The sequence below is a fragment of the Echiichthys vipera genome (genome assembly GCF_963691815.1).
Source record: "Echiichthys vipera genome assembly, chromosome: 18".
NCBI classification, from domain to species: Eukaryota; Metazoa; Chordata; class Actinopteri; order Perciformes; family Trachinidae; genus Echiichthys; species Echiichthys vipera.
The window spans coordinates 15759114-15772127 of NC_139843.1; the positions used below are offsets into that span (position 1 = coordinate 15759114).

General features: G+C 39.4%; 1 protein-coding gene across 1 annotated transcript; it reads right to left on the reverse strand.

The window, feature by feature from the left end:
- Nucleotides 1–4: 4 nt before the first annotated feature.
- prkar1ab (protein kinase, cAMP-dependent, regulatory, type I, alpha (tissue specific extinguisher 1) b) lies at nucleotides 5–11800 on the reverse strand. The gene is made up of 11 exons (XM_083932410.1): nucleotides 11662–11800; nucleotides 9969–10184; nucleotides 7125–7295; nucleotides 6515–6606; nucleotides 6346–6407; nucleotides 6209–6255; nucleotides 5952–6110; nucleotides 5707–5767; nucleotides 5398–5519; nucleotides 2733–2814; nucleotides 5–2530 (listed from the first exon to the last, which is right to left on the reverse strand). Exons 2-11 carry the CDS (start codon nucleotides 10140–10142, stop codon nucleotides 2358–2360), a joined length of 1143 nt encoding a protein of 380 aa, XP_083788536.1. The 5' UTR covers nucleotides 10143–10184; nucleotides 11662–11800; the 3' UTR covers nucleotides 5–2357.
- Nucleotides 11801–13014: the final 1214 nt, after the last annotated feature.

The following is a 13014-nucleotide window of genomic DNA, read 5'->3' on the forward strand; positions in this document are numbered from 1 at the left end:
CTTAAACTGCCATCTGGAACAATCTATACCAAAAGGATAAACATCTTTGCACATACAGGAGGTCAAACTGAATACAGGGTAGAATAGAAAAAGAATGGTCCTCTGAACGCCTGCAGCTCTCCGTGCTGCAGGCCTAACAAACTCACTGAAGGTCGGGCTAGCAGGAGTGACTGACTACTACTGTAAGCCCAGGTTAGGTATGCTAAGGCAAACCGGGACAATTGCAGTGTGGCTAAAAACATTTTTTGGACTAAAACCGATGATGCCGCTATTTACACGAAAACAATATTTCGATAAAAGGTGAGTCGAACCCACGCCCCCTAACGGAGTCACTTCCTGTGAATCAGGATAAGGATCAGATGAAAATGATCTATTTAACTGTAAAGAAAAAAAATAATACATATTACTCATGTCCATTAACAACTTCTCAGTAACCTGACTACCCTGCAATCGGCACCAAAATCAAATCTTTTCGGACGTACAAACATACACCTCAATTCGAAGCGCAATTTGAGTGCTCTGAATGAGACACAACAGAAACTGGTTCTATGTCATTTCTGGTAACAGACATGTGAGGCAGGAATGAAGAGTTAAGCCTATAATCCAGAAGTCAACACATTGAGTGATTTGGTAAATATCTTTCAGAGAGAGAAAATAAAGAAGACTTCAACATTTTATGCCATCTAAATACTCATGAAGCAGTTAAGCAAGGGAGTAACAAACCAAATATTTGACAAAGTTCCTGCTTCTGCGCGCAGCCGCAGGGTTTTTTTTTTTTAAGTTTTTCTTTTTTTTAAATACACGCTTCCATTCATACCGGATCACTGGATGCCTAAAACATCATGCCAAGTAAGCATAGAGAACAGATCACAAGCTACTCTGATGAAAAGACAGCCACCTTTTCAACAGGTAATAAGCAATGACACTAGTTTGAAATAAATATCTGCTCGCTCTGCCCGTCAGCTCACCTGTGATGCTTTCATACATAAATACTTCAGATGTCCTGAAATCCATAAAGCATCTTGTTTTTTTTTTTTTTTTTTCAAGACTTCACTTCAATAAACCTGGAATTAACCCATTTGATCTATTTTTTAAAAAGTTTTTAACCCATGACGTTTTACACAATACGATTACATACTGTTTTTGTCGGTCGACAAAAGAAGAAGCATTTATTTACTTTGTGGCACTGGACACCTAAAATAGAATTTATGGAAAAATAAGTGTTTACAAAAGACAGTTAAACATATTTCTTTTAAGATCACCATCACTCCAAACCATAAGTTCATCATTTAGTCAATGATAATAATATAACTATGATCGTTTGAACTATACTATGATAACATTTTGATTACAAACCATAGCAGAAGAGTGACCAAGTTATTTGGTATATACTAAAAAAATGAATACTGAAATACACTTAATACTCTTGTTTTTTTTTTCCTTTCTGTCTTTTTTATTCATTTTTTCCCCTCAAAGTAGTCAAGGCAGTTCTTGTATGGACTTTCTACCAATTAAGAGGACAAGAAGGGTAATAACTTCTTCCTGTTTGGAGCTCCAAATAGTCAGGGGACAGAACACACACACTGCGTTTCCACAGCGATGAATCTTTGCGTTGTGACAATAATCAACGTTTGGCACTAGCCTGGTAGCTGCACAATAACATAAAAACCTTAAGTTGTACGCGCTCTCTCGAAATAAGCAAAACGGACTCGTCACTGTCTCATTGTGCCAATCGAAGGTAAGGAGCGGAGCACAACCATCGTATAGCTGAAACCTAAAAAAACACGTCTGATCCAATCTGATGCGACCATATTCTTCCTGCCTTCTACAGTTTCTAGATTCTGCTCTACGCTGCATATCTAATCAGGCTGTCACAAAGGAAACTCTTTAACGGGGGAAGAAGGAGTCCTCTCTTTACTTCACATCTACAACATAAATCTGTAACAAATTCACCAAAAGCGTCATGTAAAGTTTTGATTGTCCTGTCTCATCAGTCTGAGACCCTAATGTCTTTCAGATCTCCTAACAATCCTGCTTTGTGTTGAAGTCTAAAAAGAAAGTGTTACCAGCAAATACAGATATATAACATAAGTAACATGTGATGTAACTGTGCCTACAAGGTAGCGTACAGCAGCTGGTACAAGCGCTGGTGAATGGCTGAAAGTCACCTCAGTGTGACGGGGCGGTAACAACGAAATGATCCGTGTGTAAAACAAAAAAAGGGGGGGAAAGCAAAACGGATAGTAGAAGAAAGTGACGAAAAAAGCAAATTGCATTGGTGGACCCTGGGACTAAAAGGAGAAAAGAGGGAAAGGGTGGGTGGGAGGGTTGGATGGGGGTGAGGAGAGACGCCCCCTTCAGACGGACAGCGAGACGAAGCTGTTGTACTGTTGTATGTTACGTTTGAGAATGTCTGAACAGGGACCCAGGACGCGCTCGAAGCGAGGCCGGTCGAGCTTGACGCACTTCAGGGGGCCACGGGCGACCACGGTGGCAGCGCGGGGACGGTTCATCAGCAGAGCAATCTCACCTGGAGAACAAAAACACACACACACACACACACACACAAATCTTAAACAACATAAATCCTTTGATAACACAGAAACACGCCATTTCTGTCATGCGTTCAGCGCTACACTAGCTCATTTTCTCCTTTTCTTTTTTACTTAAAGTATCACAAAACAATATGAATGAACTGCGTTGAATTATGAGACTGCTGTGATGAGTCTTACCAAAGTAGTCAGAGGGTCCTAACCTCCCCACTTCCACAAACTCCTCGTTCTCAGAGCGCCGCTGCAACACAGCTGCAGAACCCTGAGACACACACACACACACACACACACACACACACGGATCAGTTATGCATCTGAGACTTCCGTCACGTGGAGCTGCAACGACTGGTCAAATACAGAAATATTACTTTCATTAATAACTATTTTGATTATCCATTAATCAGTAAGTCATTTTTAATGCAAACTGAATATCTTTGAGTTTTGGAATGACAAAACGAGACATTTCAAAATACATCACCTTGGAGAAACCGGGACTTATTTCACTATTTTTTGATACTCATCAATTATTAAGAATGAAAATAAACATTAGTTGCAGCCTTAGTTGCATGAGCACTTAAACTACAAGTGCATTTTGAAAAGAGCTGAATGACTGAGTGCCTCTAATAGTACCAAATAGGTTTTGAAATAATTGGTAATTACTCATCCATTAAGCATTAACTAAATCACATGAACTCTTTCATTTCTTAAATGGTGAGCAACAGAGTTTTCTACATCCTGCATTCAGTGTTGAATCAATTCATTCATGAATCAATCATTAGTTAAACATTACTGAAGTGTGTGGGTTTTTTGTTTTTTTTTACCATTGAGTAATCACAGTTAACATTTTAATATATGATGTCCATTAAAAGAACACTGAGCTGACCGGGTTTTCAAGCAAAATGATACTGATATAGTATATATAGACAGTATAGGTCATTTAGTAAAATGCTCTAATGCATTTAGGCTCTAGGGGTGTTAAGTCCAGTTCAGACCAAAGATTTGCAACAAAAGGGTTTAGAACTGTGCAGGTGAAATGTGCAGCAGTGTGAACTGACCCGTCTCGCCGGGACTCAAATTGCCAGCAGCCGGTTTTAGAACGTAACACACTTCACCTGTTGCAATTAAGTCCTAGCAAAGTCCACTGGTCAAGTCACTTACAAACTGTCAGCGGGTTGAAAAGGCCGTTTTGGACGGATGCGCAACGAGCGTGTGTGAGAGAGGAAAAGAGACGGAGAGAGAGGGTCGAGCGAGCAATACAATGAATAAGGAGAGCGAGCGCCATAATCGAGAACAAAGCGGTGAATCAGGAAAATAAAACTAGAAATGCAGCTGTAGCGAGTAGCTCACTACCTCTGTCCTCATTTATATTTTATAAGGCTACAAATTATATCCAGCTACGAAAAAAAGCCAAAAAAGTCGGAGGCTAGAACAGAAATACTGAGAGTCGTTGCCATGGAGATGATACACTGTCGCCTCTAGTCTCACTGGTGTGAACGGGCAGGGTTCAGAACGTTGCAGACCCGAACACTGCAAATAGTTTCAACTCGACTGGACGTGAATCTTTGGTCTGAACCGGGCTTGAGATTAGACTTTTGATTTTAAGGTCAAAATCCAATTCCATTCAACAGTTTTTTCAGTTTTTTCAGCTATTCCATTGTTTATCTACAGTAGATAAATGGGATCAAGTGTGATATCACTGAATAACCACCGTATTTCTGTGGAGTTTAACCCACTAAGGCCATATGGTCAAATTAAAATCATTTATTTAAATCACAGATCCTGCTTTGAGTGTTCATTTCACCTGATCTTGAATTTAGAATTGACATCCTTACACCCCGAGCAGGTTTCCGTCACAGTACTCGACATTTAAGCTGTTTAATACCATTAAAGTTGAAATGTGTACAAATTGCAATATGTACTTTCTCGCGGCGACTATGGCGGTAACATGTAATGTCCCAGAGTTCCTTTCCAAACCAAACAGTGTTGACTGTATGACCTCACTAGATTGACAGCTCTCAAGAGCGCGATGCCTTCACATGTTCCACACTGATGGGAAGTCCGAAGAGAGAAGTGGAACCACGTCAAAAGCGTCACTAACTGTGCGCCGCATTTGATATTAGTGCGGTAAAGTCGCCACAGACACACCGGTCGTATTTCTCGCCGAAGCAGCAAATACGAGTGCTTTCATTAGTGGCTCATATGACCAGTCACCATTGTTTTAACTCACTCTTTGACGGATGGTGACTTAACAGACAATTAACTGGAGGAAAAGCTTCTAGATTACGTCTATAAGCAAGAATACATTAAATATTTGGTTTGATGAATTTCTAATAATTTGATTAAACAGGGGCTGCAATTTACTTTTTCTGTCACAATGAATTCACCGGCTGATAATTGTCTTAACTAATTAGTTAATAATTTGGCTACAAAATATCATCATCACAAAAAACATTGCCTATCATAAATCAAAGCTGACCTCTTTAAATTGTTTTATTTATCTCAGAAATGTTTTTATCATATTTGAGAAGCTGGAACCAGCATACGTCACATTGTTGCCTTTTTAGTATTTTCATGATCAAAAATAGCTGCAAATTAATTTTCTGTTGATCAAATGAATGGACTAATCATTTAAGCTCGAAGATCAAATACGTGTTTAGGGGGAGGCAAGTTTAATATCAGCACAAGAGGATAATAAATGGGTTGATAAAACGGCTCTGAGTCACAATTGTGTTTGAGGAAACCCGACAAACTATAGATCTGATTCAACTTCAGAGCTCAAGGGTCAAATTGTGGTATTGTGACTAAGTAGTGTGTATGAAGGCATGTTAATGATCGAGTGTTTTACCTCCAAGATAATGAAGAATTCATCTCCAGGCTCTCCCTGCACGACAATCTTCTGTCCATCCTCAAACTGGACGGGCTCCAAGGCATCGGCGACTGTCAGACGCTCCCATTTGTCAAGAGACTCTGAGAACACAGAAGAAAGGACACCGTTGAAATGACAGACAGCCCATTTGAAAAGTTGGACCCGTGAGATATTTTTATATTCTCTTTCAGGTTATTTTAATCTCAGCACCTCACGCAGGTAACATGCTTCTCTTCTTCTATTTTTACAATTTGGGATAAGGCGGAATTTGGAAAAAAATGAACCCACCTAGAATGGACACTTTCCTGAGGAATTCCTCGTACATCTTCCTCTTTCTCAAAGTGCTTCCCTGAAGAGAAAGAGAACTGTGTTAGTGTAATTGTGTAAAAATGGAAGAAAATGTGTTAGAAGTTTCCAAATAAGAGACATGCCAAACCTAGGCATTACATTAAAGACAAACATTTCACAACCGAGCTTCACAAACAGTGGCATTGCATTACAGAGGCATGTGCTCTTATAAAACGTCCCCTTACCATAAGTATTCTCCTGTAGCTGTCTCTGTCGATGCCCCACAGCTTGACGTTGGTCTTGGCTCTAACCGTGGCCGCCCTCGGGGTGCCGTATATCAGGGCCAGCTCTCCGAAGCTGCCTCCCTCCCCGATGCTGGTCACCCATTCATTGTTCACATACACCTGGCAGATTAGCAGAGGTAGAAACCAGGGTTTTACAATGCAGTGACAAATATATATATATATTTTTCTGTACAATATGACGACGAGCGGATACTCACATCCATCTCCCCTTGGTCGATAACATAGAAATTGTCACCTTCGTCACCTGGGTGCGTACAACAATAGTGTTAGCATTGCACAGAGACATGCTATGATTTGATTGGTTCAACTAATCACTGAAAAGATGTCATCCTACCCTGCAGGATAACTGTCTCCCCAGCGATATAGGTGACGGGAAACATTGCATCAAATATGTCACTGGAAAGGAGCAGATTTGTAGATAGATATATAGATGATCAGCTGTTAAAAAACGATCAAAACTTAATTTAAAGAAAAACAAGCAAACAGAGTTTAAAAACCGGTACCTCCTCTCATTGTCGTCCAGGTGTGAGAAAAGAACGTTCTTTTCAATAGCTTTGGCCAAGGCTGCCATCGTCTTATAGTCTTTTGGAATGACCTTAGAAAACAACACAGAGATGTCACGCAGCTTTTCACTAGAGTTTTGCCTCCAATACGGCCTGAAATGCTGGTATCGAGGAGTATGTGAGTCGATGCACCGATCTGATGCCACGTAATAGTTTAGCCCCCCAATCAACAACTTTAAAGTCGTTTATGTTCTTTTTCTGTTATGAATTATTGTCAAACTAGAAAACAAAAGAAAGTCCAATGGCATTTATTCTCTATATGGATTTGTGAAGTTTTACAAACCTGAGCCAGACCATACAGCAACGATAGCCATCATATCACATCCATACAGGGTTAGTAGAATGCAATATATTATTTTTGTTAACACACTGGTATCAGGTCAGTACTCTGTATCGGCCAATACGCAGGTTAAAGTATTGGAATTTGTACTGGGAAGAACAAAAGGGTATTGGAACGTCTTTACTTTTCATAATACTGAGAGAATAAGATTGTCGATGAAGATGAAGTGTTGCAATACTCTAGTAGCTGCTTGCACGCATGCATGTCTACCTTTCTGACATAAGAGGCTGCATCCTCCTCTGTGTAGACCTCTGCGCTGAAGGCTCCTCTCCGCCGGCGACCCTTTACCACAGGGTTCATGGGTGGAGACACTTCCTCATCACGTGAGTCTGAACGGGAACTGCTGGCCTTCTGCTGGTTCTGAATCTGTTTGGCCTCCTCCTGGAAGGTAAGGAGGTGATGGAGTCAGCCAAGAAGGTTTATACCTGCTGCAGTTCATTCAATGCAAGTCAGGGGTTATTTATTTTCGCGCAAGTGCAGTCAAATACACAGAAACATACAAAACCCAACATACAATAACAGATACCCAAAACATAAAAGTTTGAAATGAAAACTAGATTTAATAAATTGGGGAGATAAAAGCACAACTAAATCTAATGTTTGAAGTTACTCCTTACATCATCCAGTGAAACCTATTTCGAGCTTTGTTTTGATAAATCTCATAATATGACCCATTTTCCCCTCTTTTTTATGTGTATGTTCTTATACATGTGGATACCTGGATGTCTAAGTGAACATGAACACTATGATTAATGCCATCTACACTGCAGGGCTACTACATCTTTTTAAACATCAAATTTAAGGACTTTCCAGACCAATGTTAAACAATGATGCAACTGCGGGAGACACATGCAGACGACACAACATAGCCTATTTACTATTATTAAGTATAAAAAAAAATCCAAATGACAAAATAAATAAAATGAAGCATTTTCAATTACCCATGTCTAATTTAAAAAAAACTTTCAAGGCCTTCATGTTTTTCCCTTAAATTCACAACCTTTCAAGGACTTTAAGGACCCACGGAACTGGAAACCTTGATACTGGTACTTACTTTATTGTTTACGTAAGCACAGTGTTTTTCTGTATGGGTGAAGGGTAACCCAATGTATAAAAGTTAAAAAATATGTCAAGATGTGAAATAACAAGAATTCAATCAACAATATATAGAGAGCATCCCCCTGGTTCCCTCGACAAAAAGTCAATGGGGTTTTTCCAGTGGCTTTTAGATTATTGCAGAAAATCAGCGCTGTGGCAAACAAACATTTATGACACTTACACAATTTGTTCAGCAAGATAATCTTCACAAATGAACGCCACTTTTATGATTTTCTAAATGTTAATGAAGTCACCAGAAGTAAAATGCTAGCTAAACTAAGGACACCACTGATTTTGTGTGTTCACAAAATCAGTGAACACCGCCTAACCAAAAACCCATTAAATAAACCCATTTATTTCCAGACATTGGGAAACCGAAGTGCAGGGATGCCAACTCGTTTCCGGGTTTAAGGACTCATTCCTGCAGCACTCTATTGACACAATAAAGTTGTTTTTTTTTTTAAATGCTCCAAGACAATTTAAAGGTTAAGGTCAGAAGAATCTGACATGTCGGAGGATGATATTAAAATAATTCTAAAGTAAATCCTACCTTAAAGTAAAACATGAGTTAGCTAGGAGCTAGTTATGAATGCATCTTTCTAGCCATAGATACCATCATACAAGCAGTTGTTTTAGAAATTCAGTAGTAATGTTTCAATTGTCGTATGTGCAGTTGTCAGTTTTCATTCAATGAATTGTTACAATCAAGAATCAATAATTTTGCCTGTTTTTTATAATTTGCTGACAATCTATATTATATACTATTAAATGTAGCATCCGGTTATAATCACATCTTCCACAAGCCCGATCCAAGTGTATATGTACACTTGGGAAGTCCAGAGTCGTGTCCAAAGCATGTGTATACTATATACACAAATCTTGTCATGCAGTGTTTTGTTCACTTTGCACAGCTGTAGAATGAGCAAAACACAGAAACAACTTAAAAGAGAAAATAATACAAAAGGATGCATATTAATGTGCAGAAGCATTTAGGTGGTGCCTCCATGCTAGTTAGAAACCCAATAAGCTTGATTTTCTTGGTACATACTATTTTGCTATTGCTATGTGTTCCTTAGACAAACCGCTGTTCTCAGGCACAATGGTAAAAAAAATTAAAAAAGTAGTTAAGAAGTTACCGGAGCTTTAATCCAAAATATGATTTGTAAACATATTGATTACCTCCCATGGAATTAAAGAGTTTCAGGTTAAATAACTGACAAATGAAAAGAGAATATAGTCTGAGCAAGTGTAAGTAAATACAGTTTATGATGGCAAATATTAGTTGTCTTATGAGACAATAACTGCCTAGTGGAATATAGTAGTATATAATGCTCATTAATCTTTGTATAAGTTCTGGGCAGTAAACCGGATGAACTGGAATACCAGTCTCAATTTCCCCTATGGATTTTATTTTCATAAACCGCCATACTGGTGCATGGTTAAAACAATTGCTGAAACTCTTCAATAGGCAGCAAAATATATATAATACTATCCACTGCGAAGAGTGCTGTGGTCGGGGAAAACTGAGTGTGTTGAGAGGAGACCCCTATTAACAGAGTACACTTCCAACAGATCTGACTTTTAAAAAACAAAACAATTAATAACCTACAACTAACTCTCTTTAACAGGGCAAACCACCACAGCACACAACAATTTGTGACACAAACAATTTGTGACACATAAACAATTTGTAACGCTAATTATTGTACATTTACAAAATGAAACTCTGCCAAACAAAATGTGTTTATATTCTTTGTATCCTGATAGTAAAATAAACCACTTTAAACATATTATAAAGGTCGAGTCATTAAATAAAATGAATAAATAACCAAAAAAGCATGATATAATGACATTGCCAGAATCTTAAATATATATATATGCCGCGATACAAATTTTTTGGTAATAAAAAAAGCACACAAAAAAAGCACACACATGCACGCACACACACTGACAAACCTTCTCCAGCCTCTCGAAGTACTCCCTGAGGAAGGCCATGGGCCTGTCCGGCCTGGAGGTGCACAGCTGGACAATGCAGTCCTTCAGCAGCTGTTGAATGTTGTGTTTCTGCACGTACTGCTCACACTCCCTCAGGCTCCGCTCCTCCTCACTGCTCGTACTTCCAGATGCCATGACGACAACCGCAACCCTGCTCTGTGACCTCTAACCTTTGTACTGGGGAGAGTGGACAGTAACGGGAAAAAGGAGCATGACTACACATTGTCGCTGTACAACGTGAATTCACTGGACTAGCAGAGAGCAACAAGGAGTAGGGGTGACTGTGTGTCGTGATGAGAAATGGAAACACAGTAAACGTGATAATGTGAGAAAAATAGAGCCAGAGTGAGAAGGCACTGGGAGATGGGGTGTTGTTTTGGCACTAAGGAGCCTGAGTGCTTCTTAGTGCCAGGAGTGAAAACTGGTCATATGATGTGATCACACATATCTGACCACAGACAAACTAGGACAGGCACTGTCTGTCTCGAGTTTATTTACTCAAAACAATCTAACTTGCCTGAAAGAAGCCCTCTATCAGAGAGGCCGTATTATACACAAGGCCTGATGGTGAAATGAAAGCCAGTGAAACAACTTACTGTGAAACATTTCAACATTTCAGGCCACAATACTGCTGCTGAGCAAAACAGTCTGACAGATCCCAGACCATGTGATCAGCCTCTGTGATAGATAGATAGCTCTGAGCTTGATCTAGTTGTGTAGTTTAAAACAGGAAGGCCTCTTGTAACCGACACTTTAGGCGAACAAATGAGTGATCACACCGTCCCTGCAAGTGTATCATGCATGTGCATGAGTATAATAGGATTCGGATTATTTTAATCTGACTAGGCCCTGGGGACATTACAAGCCATGTTATCAAACATGAGTCTGGCACAGTCTTCATGCAACTAAGTATACTGATGGTGGAAACTTGGCAGCCTTGTTTTAATCTAAACCTACCACAGGAATAGCTAAGTGACAGATGAGAGGTGGGGTAAGTTAAGACACAACAGCAGGGTTCTTCTGCCTTATATTCTTATTTAGTTGGAGATGTTTTGAAGTAGCGAAAGTATATAATTAGCACGTTAATTGTGTAATTCAGTTACAGAGCTGCAGCATCACCTCTGCTGTCTAATTAAGAAGCGGGCTGTCAATTAAATTAAGAGCAAACACCGCGATGCACAAATGACCTTGCTGAACAAGTGACAACGGGGTGTGCTGGGAGGATGGATGATAATAATGTGTATAATGGTTTACACGGTGAGGAAAATGCTACCGTCTTTAGAGACGGATTGAAGCAAATGCCCCTGTCTGTAACACCGTCTAGGTCAGGAAGGCTTCATGATGAGGCGGACGGCTGCAGCCACCTACAGCAGACAGACTAATGCTGAAAAGCAACCTATATTGAATTACAATAAACAATAAACACTGAATATGTGAATTATAAATGTTTTACGTTGGCTGGACTATCTTAGGCCTGCGTTGTGTCAGAGTGTGTCTACATTGATGCCTATAGCTGGCTAGCTCCGTGCAAAGGCAAAGCTCTCCTCCAATGACGCCATCTTGAGTTCTATCATAAACAAACGAGACGGAGGAAACAAATTTCACCTATCCAGAGGTCATTCGAGCCATGAGCTGGAAAAACGCAAATACTCACAAGAAACTGTAAATTCCTGCCGAGCCCTTCGATAGCGACTCGGAGCGGATGATATTTCTCAAAGCGAACCGTTACCAGATCCTCCTCACTTCGATTTTTTTCCCCGAGCCCTGGACCGCTGCCCCACCGGATAAGAGCCGAGGACCAATCAGCGGCCGTCACTGACGTCAATTCTCCTCGTTCTGACATGTGAGCCCGTAACCCCTGACAACCTTAAAGGAGCCAACACGGAAACCGTGACGTCAAGGAAATAGTTTAGAAAAGAAGAAAGAGAAAAAAAATCGATTGGTATCTGAGTAAAAAATGAGCCTGATAACAGGAATCCGTCTTTATTTAGACAGTTCACAGCAGCGTGAATGCAATTCTCGCAATTTACAACATGAGGGGGCTTGTGGGGATGTATATCTTGGAGGGTATTATCGGCTAAATTGACTTAAAAGTAAAAGTACTTAACTCTAATAGCAGTCATATGGTCAAAACATTATTTTATATACCATTATAACTGGTGTGTTCATGTCCAATCTGTATTTTATTTTCTTCCAAATTCAGCTATTTAATCTATAATATAATAAAGCTGTCGGATAAATGCAATAGAGTGAAAAGTACTTATATATCTATGAAATGAAATGTAGTGAGGTATGTGTACAGTAACATAAATGTAATACTTTAGGAAATACAAGTACCTGACAAAATGAACTTAAGCACAAAAAATATACCAAGGGTACATGCAGTGGTGGAGTGGTAGTTCATGAGGTGGGGGTACTGCGAGGTAGATGAGTATGTAACCATGAAGGGAGTGGGTAAACTTACATTTGTTTTTATTATTGTGTCATGCAAAAACAATATGTCCAGCACAATTATCGACAATTATTTTGAAAAACAGATACACAGATACTATACCTATATTTTCCAATGTCTTTTTGGCTGATAGGTGGGTATACTGTTAACTGCCACTGGGTGCATGCCACCCCAAGCCTATATTATCTGTATCCTCATAAATATATTACATTTTAGGGAATGTTTCAGCAACACCTGCATTTGGGTTTAATAATTTAAGATATAAACAACATACATACAAATACAAAGAAATAAAGAAATGTAAACCGAAACCAACAAACAAAAACAGTGTATTCTAATCTAAAAACAGAAAGAAAGAAGGTCAAATAAAACAAAATCGTCCATAGCCTTGTTTAGTACTCGCACATCTCTCACTGACGGGCAGGAAAAAAAGCTGATACATGTTTCATCCAATGAAATCAACAAAACAATTCCTCGTGACAAGACTGAAAGTATAATTGGCCAGTCAACTGTTTTTCCCCTAAAGAGGAGGGTCTTGTTTGATTGGCAGCTGCG

What these genes read in the sequence shown, in the direction of transcription:
- prkar1ab (XM_083932410.1), bottom strand. Translation starts at nt 10,142, where the DNA reads ATGGCATCTGGAAGTACGAGCAGTGAGGAGGAGCGGAGCCTGAGGGAG. An exon ending in CTGGACGACAATGAGAGGAG is followed by an intron (nt 6,408 to 6,514) that starts GTACCGGTTTTT and finishes GCTCCTTTCCAG; the next exon opens with TGACATATTTGATGCAATGT. An exon ending in AATTCTTCATTATCTTGGAG is followed by an intron (nt 2,815 to 5,397) that starts GTAAAACACTCG and finishes TGTGTGTCTCAG; the next exon opens with GGTTCTGCAGCTGTGTTGCA.